General features: G+C 35.2%; 1 protein-coding gene across 6 annotated transcripts in view; it reads left to right on the top strand.

Moving 5' to 3' along the window:
* The window catches only part of SNTG1 (syntrophin gamma 1), a gene marked incomplete at its 3' end in the record, with an annotated part of 879325 nt that overhangs the window by 781304 nt on the left and 80209 nt on the right, over nucleotides 1-17812 (top strand). For all 6 annotated transcript variants that reach the window (XM_079136674.1, XM_079136675.1, XM_079136673.1 and 3 more), the window contains one exon: nucleotides 17198-17350. In XM_079136674.1, coding sequence (XP_078992800.1) covers nucleotides 17198-17350 — 153 coding nt within the window. The remainder of the gene's footprint in view (nucleotides 1-17197; nucleotides 17351-17812) is intronic.

Consider the following 17812-nt stretch of genomic DNA (forward strand, 5'->3'; position numbering starts at 1 on the left):
TAAAAATGCATTGGATTTATGAGCATTGATCTTGTAACCTGCTACTTTGCTGAATTCACTTATGAGTTCTAAGAGTTTTCTGGTGGAATTTTCAGGTTCCTCTAAATATATAATCATGTCATCGGCGAACAGGGATAGTTTGAGTTCTTCTTTTCCAATTTGTATCCCTTTAATTTCTTTGGTTTGTCTAATTGCTCTGGCTAGAGTCTCAAGAACGATGTTGAATAGAAGTGGTGAAAGAGGGCATCCCTGCCTTGTTCCAGTTGTTAGGGGGAATGCTTTCAGTTTTACACCATTTAGAATGATATTGGCCATGGGCTTACCGTGGATGGCCTTTACAATGTTAAGGAATGTTCCTACTACCCTGATTTTTTCTAGTGTTTTGAGCATGAAGGGATGCTGTATTTTATCAAATGCCTTGTCTGCATCTATTGAAATAATCATGTGATTCTTAACTTTTGGTCTGCTGATATGGTGAATGACATTTATTGATTTCTGAATGTTGAACTAACGTTGCATCCCTGGGATAAAACCCACTTGATCATGGTGGACTATCTTTTTAATATATTTTTGTATGCGATTTGCTAAAATTTGGTTGAGAACTTTTGTGTCAATGTTCATTAAGGATATTGGTCTGAAATTTTCTTTCCTCAATGTGTCTCTGTCTGGTTTAGGTATCAGGGTGACATTGGCTTCATAGAATGAGTTTGGGAGGGTTCCCTCCACTTCTATTTCATGGAATACTTTGAGGAGTATTGGAATGAGCTCTTCTTTAAAGGTTTTGTAGAACTCGGCTGAGAACCCATCTGGTCCCGGACTTTTCTTTGTTGGTAGGCTTTTGATGACTTCTTCTATTTCATTGCTTGAAATTGATTTATTTAAGTTGTGTATGTCCTCCTCATTCAGTTTAGGTAATTCATATGTCTCTAGAAACTTGTTGATGTCTTCGAGGTTTTCTGTTTTGTTGGAGTATAGATTTTCAAAATAGCTTCTAATTACGTTTTGGTCTACTTAGAGAAGGATCCATGTGCTGCTGAGAAGAAAGTGTATTCATTCTTTGTTGGATGGTATATTCTATATAAGTCAGTTAAGTCTAAATTGTTGATTGTGTTACTGAGATCTATGGTTTCTTTATTCAATTTTTGTTTGGAAGATCTATCCAGTGCTGAGAGAGGTGTGTTAAAATCACCTAGTATTATTGTGTTGTGGTCTATTTGATTTCTGGAATTGAGAAGGATTTGTTTGACGTACATAGATGAGCCAATGTCCGAGGCGTAGATATTTATGATTGGTATGTCTTGCTGATTTATGCTTCTCTTAAGCAGTATGTAATGTCCTTTTTTATCCCTTCTGACTAGTTTTACTTTGAAGTCCACGTTATCTGAAATGAGGATGGATACTCCAGCTTTTTTGCTGTGTCCGTGTGCATGGTATGTTTTTTCCCATCCTTTCACCTTTAGTCTATGGGTATCTCTTTCTATGAGATGAGTCTCTTGCACGCAGCATACTGTTGGATTTTTCATTTTAATCCAATCTTCCAGTCTATGTCTTTTGATTGATGAGTTCAGGCCATTAATATTCAGGGTTACTATTGTGATATGATTGTATTCCCAGTCATTTGACTCATTTTTGTTTTTTTGACATGATTTGGTTTCACCTTTATTTGGCTATTCCTTTAGGCTAGTTCCTCCCATTGCTGATTTGCATCATTGTTTTTCATCTCTTCCTCATGGAATATTTTGCTGAGAATGTTCTGTAATGCTGGCTTTCTTTTTGTAAATTCCTTTAGCTTTTGTTTATCATGGAAGGATCTTATTTCATCGTCAAATCTGAAAGTAAGTTTTGCTGGGTATAAGATTCATGGTTGGCATCTGTTTTCATTCAGGGCTTCATAAATGTTGTTCTAGGCCCTTCTAGCTTTTAGGGTCTGGATTGAAAAATCTTCTGATATTCTAATTGGTTTCCCCCTGAATGTAATTTGATTATTTTCTCTCACAGCCTTTAAAATTCTGTCTTTATTTTGTATGTTAGATATTTTCATAATAATGTGCCTTAGTGTGGGTCTGTTGTAATTTTGTATATTTGGATTCCTATAAGCCTCTTGTACTTGGTTTTCCATTTCATTCTTGAGATTTGGGAAATTTTCTGATATTATTTCATTGAATAGTTTGTTCATTCCTTTGGTTTGTTTCTCTAAGCCTTCCTCAATCTCAATAATTCTTAAATTTTCCCTTTTCGTGATATCCTATAATTCTTGTAGATTCTGTTCATGACTTCTTACCATCTTCTCTGTTTGGTCAACTTCATTTTCAAGATTAAATATTTTGTCTTTAATATCTGAGGCTCTGTCTTCCAGGTGTTCCATCTTATTGGTTATGATTTCTGTGGAGTTTTTAACTTGGTTTATTGTTTCCTTCATTTCAAGGATTTCTGTTTGTTTTTTTTTTTTCAATATCTCTAACTCTTTATTGAAATGATCTCTTGCTTCGCATATTTGCTCTTTTAACTGTTGAGTGGCGTGATCATTTAATGCCTGCATTTGCTCTTTCATCTCCTCCTTCAATGCCTGCATTTGCTCTTTCATCTCCTCGTTTGCTTCCCTGATTGTTTTAATTATGTACATTCAGAACTCCCTTTCTGACATTTCTTCTGCTGTGCTGTCATTGGGTTTTATTGATATAGTATCTAGGTTTGTTTGGGACATTTTCTTCCCTTGTTTTCTCATATTGGTCAGATGTCAGTGGGACTCTGTGATTTTGCAGATTTCCTCTATTGGCTTATAGTGTCCCTGTAGATTTCCAGTATATCACCTCCCAGCCTTCAGTAGCCTGAAGTCTTGGAGTAACTTGATAATGCAGTTCTTCCAAAGAAAGCTGTCCCTAGCCCAGTACTGGTTCCAGGTCTTGGAGCTGGCTCTGTGTGTAAAGGATCTCACTGGGGGCCTGCTCCAAGAAGCTGGTCGTTTGGGTGGAGCCCACCGCTGGAGTACCCCGGGCTGCCTGGAGAAGACTCTAGCTGCCCTGCCCTACTCTAATAAGCCACTCGAATTCGGGCCTGCCACCCGGGCCGAGCTTCACCAGGTGGGGGAGACTCACCCCGTGGTTCTATTTTAGTCCGAGTCTCTCAATGTCTCCTCTTCTTGAATCCTGGGTTCTGGAGCAACTGGAAATGCAGTCACCCTCTAGTCTGCCATCTTGGATCGTCCCGTGGAAAAAGCCTGCAGCCGGAGGGGGGCTGGGCCTCCTGGAGAGGTCTCTGGCTGCCCTTCCCTGGTCCCAGAGGCTACTTACTGATCGGAGGTCTCCGCTGGCTTGGGGACTTGTGGCTGGCTTTGTGTAGAAAGGCTCTCACTGGGCAGTCTGCTCTGAGAAACTAGCCTAGAAAGGCACTTCCCACTGGAGGGAGCTGGGCTGCTTGGGGAAGTCCCTGGCTGCCCTGTCTTGGTCTCTGAAGCAACCTGTGGGTGGGCCGGAGCTTGCTGCGTGCTGGCTCAGGGACTTGGAGCTGGTTGTGTGCAGAAATAATGTTGCTTTTATTCTTGATAATAGCCATTCTAATTGGGGTGAGATGAAACCTTAGGATTGTTTTGATATGCATTTTTCTAATTACTAGAGATGTTGAACATATTTTCATATGTTTTTTGATCAATTGTATTTATTCTTCTGTAAAGTGTATGCTCAGTTCCTTAGCCCATTTATTGACTGGGTTATTTGTATTTTTGATGTTAAGCCTTTTGAGTTCTTTATAAATCCTGGAGATTAGTGCTCTATCTGAAGTGTGTGTGGTAAAGATTTTCTCCCACTCTGTAGGTTCTCTCTTCACACTATTGATTGTTTCCTTTGCTGAGAAAAAGCTTTTTAGTTTGAATCTACTCCTTTTATTGATTCTTGCTTTTATTTCTTACACTTTGGAAATTTTGTTAAAGAACTCATGTCCTAAGCTGACATGTTGGAGATTTGGGTCTACCTTTTCTTCTGTTAGGTGCAGGGTCTCTGGTCTAATTCCTAGGTCCTTCTTCCATTTTGAGTTGAGGTTTCTGCAGGGTGAGAGATAGAGGTTTAATTTAATTTTACTATATATGGATTTCATGTTTTCCCCATTGTGTTTTTGACACCTTTGAGATATGAGTATGAGATAACTGTATTTATGTTTGTTTTTCTCTGTGTCTTCTATTCTGTACCATTGGTCTACTTGTCTATTTTGGTGCCAATATCTTGCCATTTTTGTTGCTACTGTTTTGTAGTACAGTTTAGGGTCTGTTATTGTAATACCTCCTGCTTCACCCTTACTGCTAAGGATTGCTTTGGCTATTCTCAGTCTCTCATTCTTCCAAATGAATTTCATGATTGTTCTCTATTTCTTTACTGAAATGATCTTTTATCTCTTGAATTTATGTTCTCTTTTAATTTCTTCTTTAGATCTTAGTTTAGTTAACCAAATATTTTAACAATCTGTTTTTATAGTCTATCTCTGGTATTTCCTCAAGTTCCATGTTTGTGAAATCCTTTGTTGAGGGATTATGAATTTCAGGGGAAGATTTTTTTTACCTGTTTTCTTATGTTTTTAGAAATCTTGGACTTGAACATCTGTTGAGATGAATTCTTCTTCTTCTCTTATATGTATGTCCTTTAGTGTGCAATTCTTTTTGTTGTAGTGACTTCCCTGTTTTTTCTGTATGATAGATGTCTAGGAGTGGAACTTGAGGTCCCTATCTACTTGTTCCTACTTGGGGACTGGTTGTTGGTTTGGGTTTTTTCTCTCCCCTATTCTCTATATTGAAGTGTTGCTGAGGCTCAAGCTGGCTCTTTTGTGTGTGGAGTGAGTCTTACTGTTACTTGACTCAGTTTTCAGTGTTGTTCAGCAGCAAGATCTCTACCCTGTGAACTTGGCAGTCTCCCAAATAAGTCACAGCCCCTATCAGAGAAAGGAGCAGCAAATAAAATCAATACTATTGCAACCAATGTAAAACCTTAACATAAATATCCATTGTCTGCTTTGACATCTATAACACTAATTACCACCTGAAGAGCAATGGTAGAGTCAGCATTATTATTAGCACTAAGAATAAACAATCAGAAAGTAGATCAGATATTAAACAGCAGGTGTCAACTCTGTTTTCCAAACAATTAATAATTGTAACATAAATGGGGTAGGAATTGCATAGCCATATATTTCTATCAGATAGTGAATTATAGTTACTTATATGAGGAGAAAATAATGTAGAAAGGCAAGAGAAAGTTTGAGGTATTTAAAAAATAAACAGGAGGTAAAACAGGAGAGAGGAAGTACATGAAAGTTATAAGGGAGGAATAAAAATACAATAAAGGAAGAAGAAACCTGAAAATTGGGCTATTATTGGTGAAGAATGTGAAAAAGGAACAAAAAAATAAATAACAAGCAAAACAAAACAAACCCACATAAAATTTACCCCATCAAACTGAAAAAAAAGACTAAATTATAAATAGGTGAAGTAAAAAGCAATTAAATAAAAGAAAAATTATATGAATATATATATATTAATATACAGATATGCATTCTCAAACATATCCACGCAGCAAGATCTCTCTCTCTCTCTTTTTCTCTCCCTCTCTCTCTCTCACACACACATACACACACAATCAAGTTGAATGGAAAAATTAAAGACAAAGAATAAAATAACTAAAGAAAAATTAAATTTAAATTTAAAACATGTCAGAGGAACAGGAAAAAAATTCTTAATGAGAAATAAAGGGCTTATTTTTCCTAAGGTGTTTAAAACTTTTGGCAAGAATAGTTGTTCAATGCCTATGCCATTGTGCCATTTTTGGGCTCTGTAACACTTGGGTCAATGGCTAGGGGTTGTTAAATCTGTCTTCTTTGTGTTTCTTACCAAGTCCCAGATTTTGTGACCTGGAGCTAAAATTTTTTGAAGTAGCTCTCTGCTTCCCATCTCACAGTATGGTATTTGAAAGACTGGGGAGTACAAACAAATGATAACTCCCAGAGTGGCGCTGTAGCAGAGTTCTAAATTGGAGATTCAACAACTGTGATTTAGTCTTGACTGTTCTTTGGAACTCTGTGGGAGGGTATTTGGGATTAGATACATAGCCCCTGTTGCTAGGCAGATGCCAATCTCTGCTAAATGTCTGGGTCTCAGGGACCTCCTGAAAAACCCACTCTTAAGGTAAAGGGTCTCCACCACTGCAGGTCTCTCATATTCCACTTCCAATGATATAAATTATCTAGAATTAGACCCAGAGTGCAGATATGCCTGTCTAATGAGTTACTGGTATCTTCCCAGATTCTCAAATGGTTCACCAGCACAAAAAGGGGACTCTACTTAAGCTTCCCGAGCCTGATCACCGTAGGCATAGTCCTTTCCGCACTTGTTTCTATCATTCTGGAAGAGGCATATGCTAAAGCTCACAATAATGACTACTGGGTCAGGCAGGCAATTTCCTTTATGAGCTTTTGGCATCCTGACATTGCTTGGTACCATAGGATGACCATTTGAAAGCGGTTCCCATTGCAACTCTCTGCCATTGGCCAAAATATTTTGATCCCTTTTCATTCATCAACTTCTCCCACTGTCTCTGGGTCTATTCCCCAAGCCAATTTTATTTAGTGCATTTTCTTCTTTCTCTGCACAGGTTCTCTTTTCCCTCTGCAGTGGGCTGGTAGTGCTGCCACCACTGTCACCAGACAAGTTGGCGAGTCTCTATAAGTTTTTATTGTGTGTTCAAAGTTTCTGACTGTCTCTATGGTTATTTGACTTTCCAGTTTTGAGTTTCAGTTGAATTCCCTTATTCACTGTTTTAGTCAGCTTTTTCACTACTGTGACTAAAAGGATTTGACCAGCACAATTGGAGAGGAGAAAAGGTTTATTTGAGGACTCATGGTTTCAGAGGTTTTAGTCCATAGAAGGCTGGCTCCATTCCTTGGGGCTCAAGGTGAGACAGAACATCAAGGCCGAAGAGTATGACAGAGAGAAGCAGATCACATCATCAGGATCCAGAGACTCCACTCTCCAGATACAAAATATATACCTCATAGATATGACCCAATCCCTACCTCTTCCAGCCACACACTACCACTTTAAATAATCCCATCAGGGATTAACGCACTGATTGGGTTAAGACTCTTATAACCCAATCATTTCTTCTCTGAACCTCCTTACATTGTCTCACAAGCATGAGCTTTTGGGGGACACACACACATCCAAACCATAACAGTTACCCACCTTGCTAAGAGGCAATCTTCCTACTCCTTGAATCTTAAATTGAGGAGCAATTGGATTGTGCACCTTTGCTCCAATCCACCAACTTCCCCTTTTATTAGTATAGCTTACGATTTTTTGCTGTTATTTTCTTCAGAATGATATTGGCTTATATGATTGCATTCTTTTCTTATAGAAGTTCTGCAATATAAATTAAACATTTCCTACTTCTTGATACTTCTTTGTGTACTTTAAAGAACAAAATGAACAGTTCTATAACTCAAAATACTTCTTTAGAAAAGAAGAAAAAGTGAAGATCTGAGATGTGATAGGGATTAATGGTCACAAAGTAACTACTGTGAATGGAGAATACTAAGGACCTGACTTTCTGGACTATGTTGCTCCATCCTTACCAGGTTATACTCATAACATGTGGTTTTACAGGCCCATAATGTTTACATTAAATTAAATAATTACATTAATTATACCATTTGAAGTGTGTTTTGGAAAGTCATCTTTTGTTTGATTTATAAAATAATACATGAACCTGATTTACTAAATTTAACTATTGATTAGGTTTCATTGTTTGTTTATTTTTCCTCTTTTAGTCTTGGCAAATTTAAGATTACACATATATAGGTAGAAATGGGTCTTTGAGCAAGCTCTGAAAGGTCTAAAAGGTCTGAAAGGTCTAAAATTTTCAGTTGACACACATGTTTCTAAATAATGAAGCTAGGGAAATTTGAATTTTACCTTTAAAATTATTTCCATCCATAGTTGGCTCTTATCAAAATTAACTTTGTTTATGACTTTTTTAATAAAGAACCAAAATTGACAAAACTATAGCATTCTAATTTGTTGTGGTCAAGTGTGTGTGTGTGTGTGTGTGTGTGTGTGTGTGTGTGCGTGATAAGTGTTATGAAGTTACTGATTGTACTGCTGTGTAAGTAATACTAAATTTGAAACATTTTTTATCAAAACATGGAATAGTATTAAACATTGCTTCTTCATTACTGGAAACCTATTAACTTCCTTTCATGTATTGTTTCCTCTGAATAACAAACAATGGACTTTGTATAAACCAAAACCCTTAGAAATAGATTTATTTACGGTTATTATTTTATTTCTAGAAATGATTTTATGAAATTTTAATTTCCATGAATGTATTTATATTTCATTTATTCATTATGTATTCAGTATTATTTCATTTTTATTTGTTTGATCAACACAGATTGCTAGATCATTTAGTTGAGAGAAAAAGCAATGGCATGTTAATAGTATGCAACAATATTAAGTTGCCTGGGCTTGATTTATGGTCTTAATAATTACCAACAATATTTTATTGGTATTAATTATCTTTACTTTAGTATTCTCACTTTTAAATCAAGAATCATAATTATAGCTGCATTATAGTACTAGCACTATTAATAAGTATAATAAGTGTACTTAAATGGGAAACTTAATAAGTATCGAGTACATGTTAGTGATTTCAAATTCTAAATTACTCTTGAGATGTATGTTTCACTTGAAGTAGCATCAATCATGTGCAACAAAGGAATATCTTTATTTTCATCCAATGTAGTCACCACAATCATTTTCTGAGTGATATAACTTTCTAGCAAATTTTAAAACCTGGATTTGTTCTAGCTTTTTGCTAATAAGTATTTGAGTGAATTTTTCCTTCAATCTTGGGAATCAGAAGACAGTCATTTGAGCCAGTGCTCAATATTAAGGGAATAACTTCATGTCTTTACTGGTGAGCTGGCATTTGATTTTCTTTGCAACTCTTGAAGGTCACTTTTATCTGGTTGTGGTATGTTCCATTACAACCTCACATGGTGTAGAAAGAGAAATTGAGAGTATATTATTGATTAGAGAGAAGTCTTTTTCAGAGATTGTAGGTCTTTGTCAGATTTATATACTACATGGACGTCATGTGTGGATGTCTCTATTTGAGCAGAGGGGATCTTAGGAGGCATCCCATGGACCTTCTGTTGCATGGAGTCAAGAGTAGATAGAAACAGGACTATAACCATGGGCTCTTCACTCCCTCTATTCTACTCTTTGTCCACCACTCTGAACTCTAAGTCTTTGGAGGATTGTAATGACCCCATCATTTGCCATTCCGAGGATTGCTGGTCCATCTGCTGAACCTGCATACCAGTGGAGGAGGAAACCAGATATGCATTGCAGATAGCTTCTTAATATAGAGCATTGTAAGTGGAAGTGAATTCCTCTTAAAAAAATTGCTTCACATTACAATTCAAAAAGAATGAATCACATAGAACCTGCTAATATCTACAACTTTTAGTTTTTTATGTACCAGTAAATAATTTTATAAATAATGTTCTCTCCCCTTCATAGTCTCACACAGAATTTGCAAAACACATCAGGAATCTTTGTACAAAACACTCTTCATGTGTTTCAGTATCTTGACTCAAAGACTAATGAAGCTGCTGTTGGTCAATTCATTCAGTATAAAATGATGTGAATATCATCAAAATATACTAAAAATAATACATGCAGTTTTATTTATTTTTTTTTGCACTGGACTCTGAATAAGATAAAGAAGTATCATTTTTAGATTCTCTTTTTGCCTAGAGGAGCAATAAGCTTGCACACACTGCAATATAAAAGGAACAAGTGTTACAAACTAGGACAGAGTTGACATCGCTCTGTCAACCACTTCTGCCAAAGCCCTTCCCAACCACCCTCTCTTTTGTCGCTCTTTGTTCATCAGCTCCAATTTGAACCACAGTCATTAAGGGCAGCATGCTAGGGTTCTGGCGACATGGAAACACTGGGCTGCAGAATAGAAGTGAGAACAAAGGTGATACCAGAGTCAGGCAAGTTCACAGCTTCAGCTCAGCTTACAAATTATTGTAAAAGACAGTAAAAGACCTGGGAGGACAAATTTCTGTTGCACCGACACTCCATCAGAATGACCTTCAGAATAGGTGTTTCCTCATTAGAGGGCAATACCTATAAACACAATTTAAATAAAATGTAAAGTCTAATTAAACTTCATTTTGTTTGATTTGTCTCCTGCCCTGTCTATATATATATATATATATATATATATATATATATATATATATATATCTGCTTTTTTTGAAATAAACAGTAATAACCATCACAACAAAAGATAAATTGACATAGCAAATATTTATTAATTAAAAATCTTGGTGCTAATAAAATAAATGCTGCATCAATTACAGAGTTTAAGAGTTTATTGATTTGAGTGCAGACATAAACCTGTTTGGCAAAAGAATACCATATGTTTTGTATTTAGAAAGGTATATGCTCATATTTTATTTATTTTAAAACATTAATACAATGTTCATTTTAGTACATAGTTTTTGAGATGTCAGGAATGGAAAAGAATTACATGCAAAAGGAGAGGAGGGAGTATTTTACTTCAGTATAAATTATAATCCTAAATTATATTATGCTCAGTTATTCTTATAATTTCTACTTTTCCTACAACATTATACAAATTAAAACATATTTCCTTGGTGGATATATGTACATAAGCATTTTATATAGTTTTAGGTTAGTTATTTTTGTCTGCACTTATATACAACACATAACCTGATTTTTTTAATCAAAAAAAAAAAACTGACAGTAATGTTATTTTAGGCATGTAAACAATAATTCAATTTTGAAATAAGGTTTGATATTTGTATGTTTTGTAGAAAATGAAAGAGGAGGACCAAACTTACTAAGAATTATCCTCATAGTACTTTGTGGAAATTCCTCCTTTGATATTCACAACATATTTTCAATTTCATTTCATTAAATGCCATTTATCTGCCAATGATTCTGAATTTATTCAGAACTTTACCTTGCATTCCAAACAAATGCATTTATTGCCTTCTGAATGTCCTCAAGTAGATGTCTAATAAAAATTTCAAACTCAATTATGTGCTCACCCTAACCGCCCACCTCAACTACCACCCATTCCAACTTTTCAGTTGCTCATGTCTAAATCCTTGGAGTCACCCCAGAAGTTTCTTTTTAATATGCTCCTTTTCTGGCACATGAGCAAAATACATCCCACATCACTGCTGGGGTTCTCTCCAGGCTTGCATCTAATCCTTTCTTACCCTCTAGCCTGACCTAAGTCTTACCAGCATCCAATTTGACTCACAGAAAAACCCAAAGTTTTCTGGATGTTGTATGATATCTCTACCACAGCATGCCCCTCAACCTTCCTCTGTCTGTTCTTGTCTCCTGCCACCTGCACAAAAATTCATCCTAATTCTGCTATCATGTTTAATTACACCCAGCTTCAGGTTTATTGGACTTCTTACCTCCTTCCCCAAATATCTTAGGCTTTTTTTTTTTTTTTTAAATTCATGCTTCTCTGCAAATGTTGCATCTTATGCTGCATAAATGGCAATTCCTCCTGTGGTTAGCACTTCCCGAAAGCTCTTAACTAGCTTTGTCACTGACATTATAATTAAGCATTTTGTTTTTGTTTTTGTTTAGTGGTTTGTCTTTTTTCCTCAAACCAAAGGTCCAAAATGTCACAGATATCATCCATCTTGCTCAATGATATGTCTATGCACCAGAACAGTGCCTGGCACACAGCAGACCTGCAATACATTTTCTGTTGAATATCAACTACATTCAATACTATAGATATTGTGATACACCAAGGATGATATAAATTCTGAGATAATAATGGCTATATGCAATCTTTAGCTTTGCTTGAAAATGTTTTCAAAATTATTTGTAATTGTTTAAGGAAGTGAAAATGAGGGTGAAGATTTTATCTCATAGGTCTAGGATGAAAAATTGTGTTCTTTAATCCTGAGTCTTATTTTAGAAGGAAATTTTGAAGTCAGGCCAAAGATTGTATCATCTATTTAATGAGTACTAATTGAATAGGTTGGCCCCTACATCTCCCTTCATCTGACAAAGTGTGTGGGATTAATTGAACAAATTTTATGAGAGACTTTACTGCCAGATACCATTTCCCACGATGATCAGCATTTTTCACAATCTCCCCAGGCAGGGCACCAATACAGTGTGCTAAGGTATATAAATAGCAGTACAACTTTAGAAGAGACAGTATTCCCTTTATGTGTGATGTTGGTCAGACCCATGTGAATCCATTCTGTTATTTTATGTTGCAATTACTTGGGAGACTCAAACACGTTGGATAGGCTGCAGTGTGATAGAAAGATAATTAAATAGCTAAGACATAGCACCTATGAGGAAAGGGACAATAATATACTTCACTGATTTTATAAAGAGAAAACTGAAAGGTAATTTGATAATTTTCTCAAGAATATAAAGGGACTCTGTTAAAAAAAAAGGTACCGTTAAAAATTACATCTGAGAAAGAGTAAGAAGAAAATAATATAAACTGCTATGTGAGGGACACGGTTTTCAAAAAGGAATACTAGATCATTGAAAAACAGACTCTACATACCAAATGTTAAAAGGAAAGAATTAGAATTCCATTCTTTGAAGACACTGAAGTGTGGCATTGTTTGGATTATTTCTTCAAGGCAGAACTAAGTAACCAGCACTGTTTCTACTATCTGTGACACTCCAAGGGTCACATTTAGGGCAACAAGTAGGACTGCTTCTAGCCATGACTCTGGAATACCATATATTTCTGAGGATATTTTGCATCCTCAGAAAATTTTTGACTACACACAGTAATGTCAAGAATTTTGTTTTCAGAAAAAATGGAAAAAAAAGTGCTAATTATATCATAAAATTACCATTTTCTTTACTGGACCTGAGATAGATTTGATCAACTCTTATGATGACCATATAGCTGTAAAAGAATGAAAATCAGAATTTGTAACTAGAAAATCCTTCTAGGTCTGTCCCTCTTTTTTCACTAAAAAAAATCACAATATTTTTTGGCTTAAATAACTTCACACTTAATGACTGAGTGATTTCCTAACTTACTACAAGTTCATACAAAAGAGCAGTAATAAGCTTAATATTCATAAACATATTGGTTAGGTGATATGGTTTGGTATATGAAGAAATTTACATTTAACACAATAATGCAAATATGTTTATTCTTGCTCTGGGTGGGATTCCATTCCCTCTTCATGTTCATTCTTACTTTCATAGATGCCATTAATCTGAAGGAAAAGAAAAAAAAAATAATCATTATTATAGGGCAATGATAAATGGACCTGGAAAAGTCTAAAACGAGGTACTGACTTACTGGAAAATACTGGGTGAACCATTGTTCTGCAAAGGGTGGAAGAGACTACATACACAGAAACTCCACCTTTGTGATGATGCACTGATTTTTGGCAGGTTTTTCTAATTTTTGGATTACATGCTTTAAGCAAAGCAAATTTATTGTTGGTTATATTTACAAACTCAATAATTATTTAAAACACATTATTCGCTTAATTACTTTCAGTTAAAACTATACTTTAACTACATTCATTCCATTGTTGTTGAATACTTTGGAAAATATGTATTATGGGCAAACATTTGTAATATGTTACTTCTTTTTAGTATTCCTTCATGGATCTGAGAAGTACAGTACATGGCTGATGATTAACTGCAGAAAGAATTTATGGAACTTTGATCAAATTTCATAAAACAGAGAATACTCCAATGGAGAAACCCAAGTGAGAAAAATGCACCAATGATGCTCAAAATATTTTTAGTTCTTAGAATAATTACCATTATTAAATTATACTTTCCACCAGGCATAAAAAGTATTCCTAAGGAGATTTTTTATATTGGGAGAAAAGTCACACTCTGACAAGGGAAAGATGTATACAGACAGCAAGTCAAAAGAGAGTAGAATGACATATTCATTATATTGCACATCAATTCAGATATCAGAAATACCTGACATTAATTGATTACTATGTATACGTTAAGCTAAGATTATATGTAATTTCTTATTTAATCATCTTTATCAAATCAATTAATTATTTTCATTTTACAGATGAGTGAAGAAGGCTTTAGATATGATAATCAATTTGCCCAGAATTACCTACTAAAAAATGGGAGAGACAAGGTTTGAATCCAGACACATGAAGCTAGCCTGATTTGTGATCATTATAACATGCAAATGCATGAGAGCAAGAGAAAGAGGGGGAGAGAAGAATATATGAATATATATGTATATAAAAACATATGCACACACACAAGTACAGATGCACTCTCATTAATAATGTTAGAGATAATTGCACATAAATATTCATTATGCCATGAATTCTTCTAGCCAACACCTATCTCTAATTAGTAAATGTTATTATTTAATTGCTCTCTTAACAATAACTATTGCTTATATTAACTTGAAAATGGATGCAGTTACTTGAGGACAAGAAAAGTCAACACAACTCTTGGAAATGGTACAGACAATAAAGGAGGAAATTCCAATGAGGAGAATTCAGGGTCTATTTATTTTAGGTGATCACTTTTAAAGCAAGTCTTTATAAAGTTTGGGCCATCGTCACTTTTCACTAAACTTCCGAAAAAGAATTCCACATTTTCAGCCTTTTGTTCAGTTTGTGCCTTCTCCCTTCTCGCATTCACCAACTTCCCACCCTCCTCCTTCTGTCTCAAGCAGCTGGTTCTGTGCTTGTTAACTGAAATGCTCTTGTGACTTTTCTAGCAATGCATCCCTGTGAACTCAGCAGCATCCGAGCATCAGTTAGGCTTGTGACTGCTCTTGCGTTAGTCTTGAAGGCCTTAATGATGCTACAGTCTCCTCCTAGGAAAAAATGTTCCCCTTCCTGCTTTTTCTCAAAAATGATGTACTGCTCCTTATCACTTTAACTCTATAGCACTCTTGTTTGTTTTCTTCTTCACTATATGAAGGCCTAATACTCTGATGCCCATACAGTGCATAGTGTGAGTCTATGAGAAAACCCTTTGTCTGTGAGACAGTGCATAGTGTGAGTCTATTAGAAAACCCTTTGTCTGTGACAGCTTTAGTGCTTGAGTAATACATAGAAGATGCTACATCAAGTTTGAAAACGTAATGAAGTTTCGTTTGGCCAAGATAATAGAAAAATTATACATGAAGGTCATTTTGAGACTTTATTGCAACATATAGTTTATGAGAATGAAGATAGCAAAATTGTCTGGCTAGTAATGACATTGATTAACATTTTATATTACAAGAGAACTTAAAGTCAATGTAATAACCCATAAAATTGGCAAAAATTCTGCAATGTTTAGTTATAATTTTGTGCCAGTATTATTAATTTAAAAAGTTAATGTAAATGTTAAATTATGTGCAGTACAGAGGATATACTAAAATTTTGATGCAATGACTCATCATTAAAGTTATGCTCAACTGCAAAATTCATAACTTTACCCATCTTCTCATCTCTCACCTCTGTTTCAACTCTTAATATCTCTCCCACCTTTTGTGTGAACTTAGTCAAACTTTCTAGAATGCACCATTAACTCTTGCTGTAGGCCTCTGCCACTTCCATCCTTTCTCTCTGAAAGGAACATTTCCAGTTGCTCTCCATTTATAACATTAATCTCCTACACATTTGTTAGCCACTTTTTTTTTTAACCAGATCTTGAACCCAGGAACACTTAACTACCGAGTCGCATCATCGGCCCTTTCCATTTTTTATTTTGAGACAGGGTCTTGCTAAGTTGTGTAGGTCCTCACTAATTTGCTGAGGCTGGTCCTCTTGCCTCAGCCTTCCAAGCCATTTGAGCCACTATTTAAAATTTACTTCCTAAAGGAAAATTCTCTGGTTTACCAATCTATACTGATTAAATATAATATTCTTATTTTTATAATGACACATATTAATTTGTACTAGCATATTTATTAGTTTGTTTTTTAATTTAGTATGTTAGTGACACACTCCCTAGACATAAGATCCAAATTAAAAAGTACTTCACAATTTGCTTGTCTTTGGACTCAAGGAACATTATTTTTTCACTTTTTCTCCATTTAGACAAAGTAGAAATATCATAAATATAAAAAGAGCACATTTTCTTTTTAGTGTTTGAGAATCTACTGGCAGTAAGTGTCAGAGCTAAATTCTGCAACACTAGAAGTAACTGCCTTTTATTATCTCTCTTCCAGCAATTATAAGAATACAACTGAGATGAAAAGAAAATAGTTATTATTTTTAAATCACTGTCAAAGCAGAGACTTTTTAACAATTTTAGTGTTTTATGATGATACATTTACTTGCACACTTCCATCTAAGAGAATGATTAAAGACACGAATAATTAACATTTTGGCAATTTTCAGTACACTGTCTACATATTTCAAATGCTATATCTGACAAATTGCATTAAGTTAGCCTGTTTCATAAATTCTTAGCTGCATCTTTTTCACATTTTAACATCTCTGAAATTGGAATGCACATAAATGTGTACACTTCATTTGAAAACTCTGGTAAGACCAAGAAATTGTCAATTTCAAAGTCTTTTTGATTCAATGAAATATAGTTACATAAGTAAGAAAAATGTGTTTTTTTAAAAGAAAAATTCAATATAATTGCTGTACACAAATTAGATTTATTTTCTCTTTCACTTCTCATAGAGAAGAATATTTTCATAATTCTTTAAAGGTTTTAAAAATCAACTCAATGAAAACCTAACATGCTTGTAAAGCTCATTAAAATCTGTATTTCACAATCATAAACATTTTTAAAAATTTCATTGTCTTTATAGTTCTGTTAGAAATGGGATTATATATCACCCTTTCCTATAGTCATAAATTGAGTTTTATGTTTTAAATAATTTGGTAGTTATGTTATAGTAAGAGTTAAAGGAAGAAGTCCCAACTTCCATTTTATGGACATGCATAAGTGTAAATAGAGAGGAATAATGTGTTTGGTAGACGTTAAGCCTAGAGTTTCGGTAATTTTAACTCTTTTTAGTGAAGACTTAGAGACAGCAGAGTGTTATCTTTTTGACTGTGGCATCTGCACCTTGCGTTCAAGGCTGATGCAAGCTATGGCCATGTTAGCAGTATGAATTGATGGATGCCAGCCTGTGTAACTCCAGGTTTTCATCAGGACAGTGACCTGCTGGACCGGCGGAAACATTGCTTCACCGTGCAGTCTGAGTCTGGGGAAGACCTGTACTTCTCTGTGGAGTTAGAGTGTGACCTTGCCCAGTGGGAAAGAGCCTTCCAAACAGCCACCTTTCTAGAAGTAGAACGGATACAGGTGAGAGTCTGTGGAAGGTAGGACCGTGATAACCAGGGCTGCATCACCATTACTCTAGTGTTCTCATATAAACTCACAGTAGCATAAAAAGATAGTCGAGTGAGTATTGAACTCCTTCTCAAATACATTCAATATTTAGCCATTATTTTTAAATGAAGAATAAAGCATCTCTGAATAATATTTTAATTTTCCTACAACTTTAACTTTCTAGGTTATTTGCTATAACTCCTGAAAAACACATTCCTAATTTATTCAGACATTGTTCTACTTTGGATCTTATATAGAAAATGTTTTGGTTTTCGTTCATTGTTTACAAGGTCATGTCCTATTCTCCTGACCACCTAAATTACAGCCTGTTGTCTTCATTCACACATGGTACTCTTCTAGAAAGCCTTGCCTTGCTATGCCCTTCAAAACCATGGCACTTGAAACCTTTTTTCAAAGTTCCTATTGCCCACTAGC

The sequence above is a fragment of the Sciurus vulgaris genome (assembly GCF_902686455.1).
Source record: "Sciurus vulgaris genome assembly, chromosome: 1".
Lineage (NCBI taxonomy): Eukaryota > Metazoa > Chordata > Mammalia > Rodentia > Sciuridae > Sciurus > Sciurus vulgaris.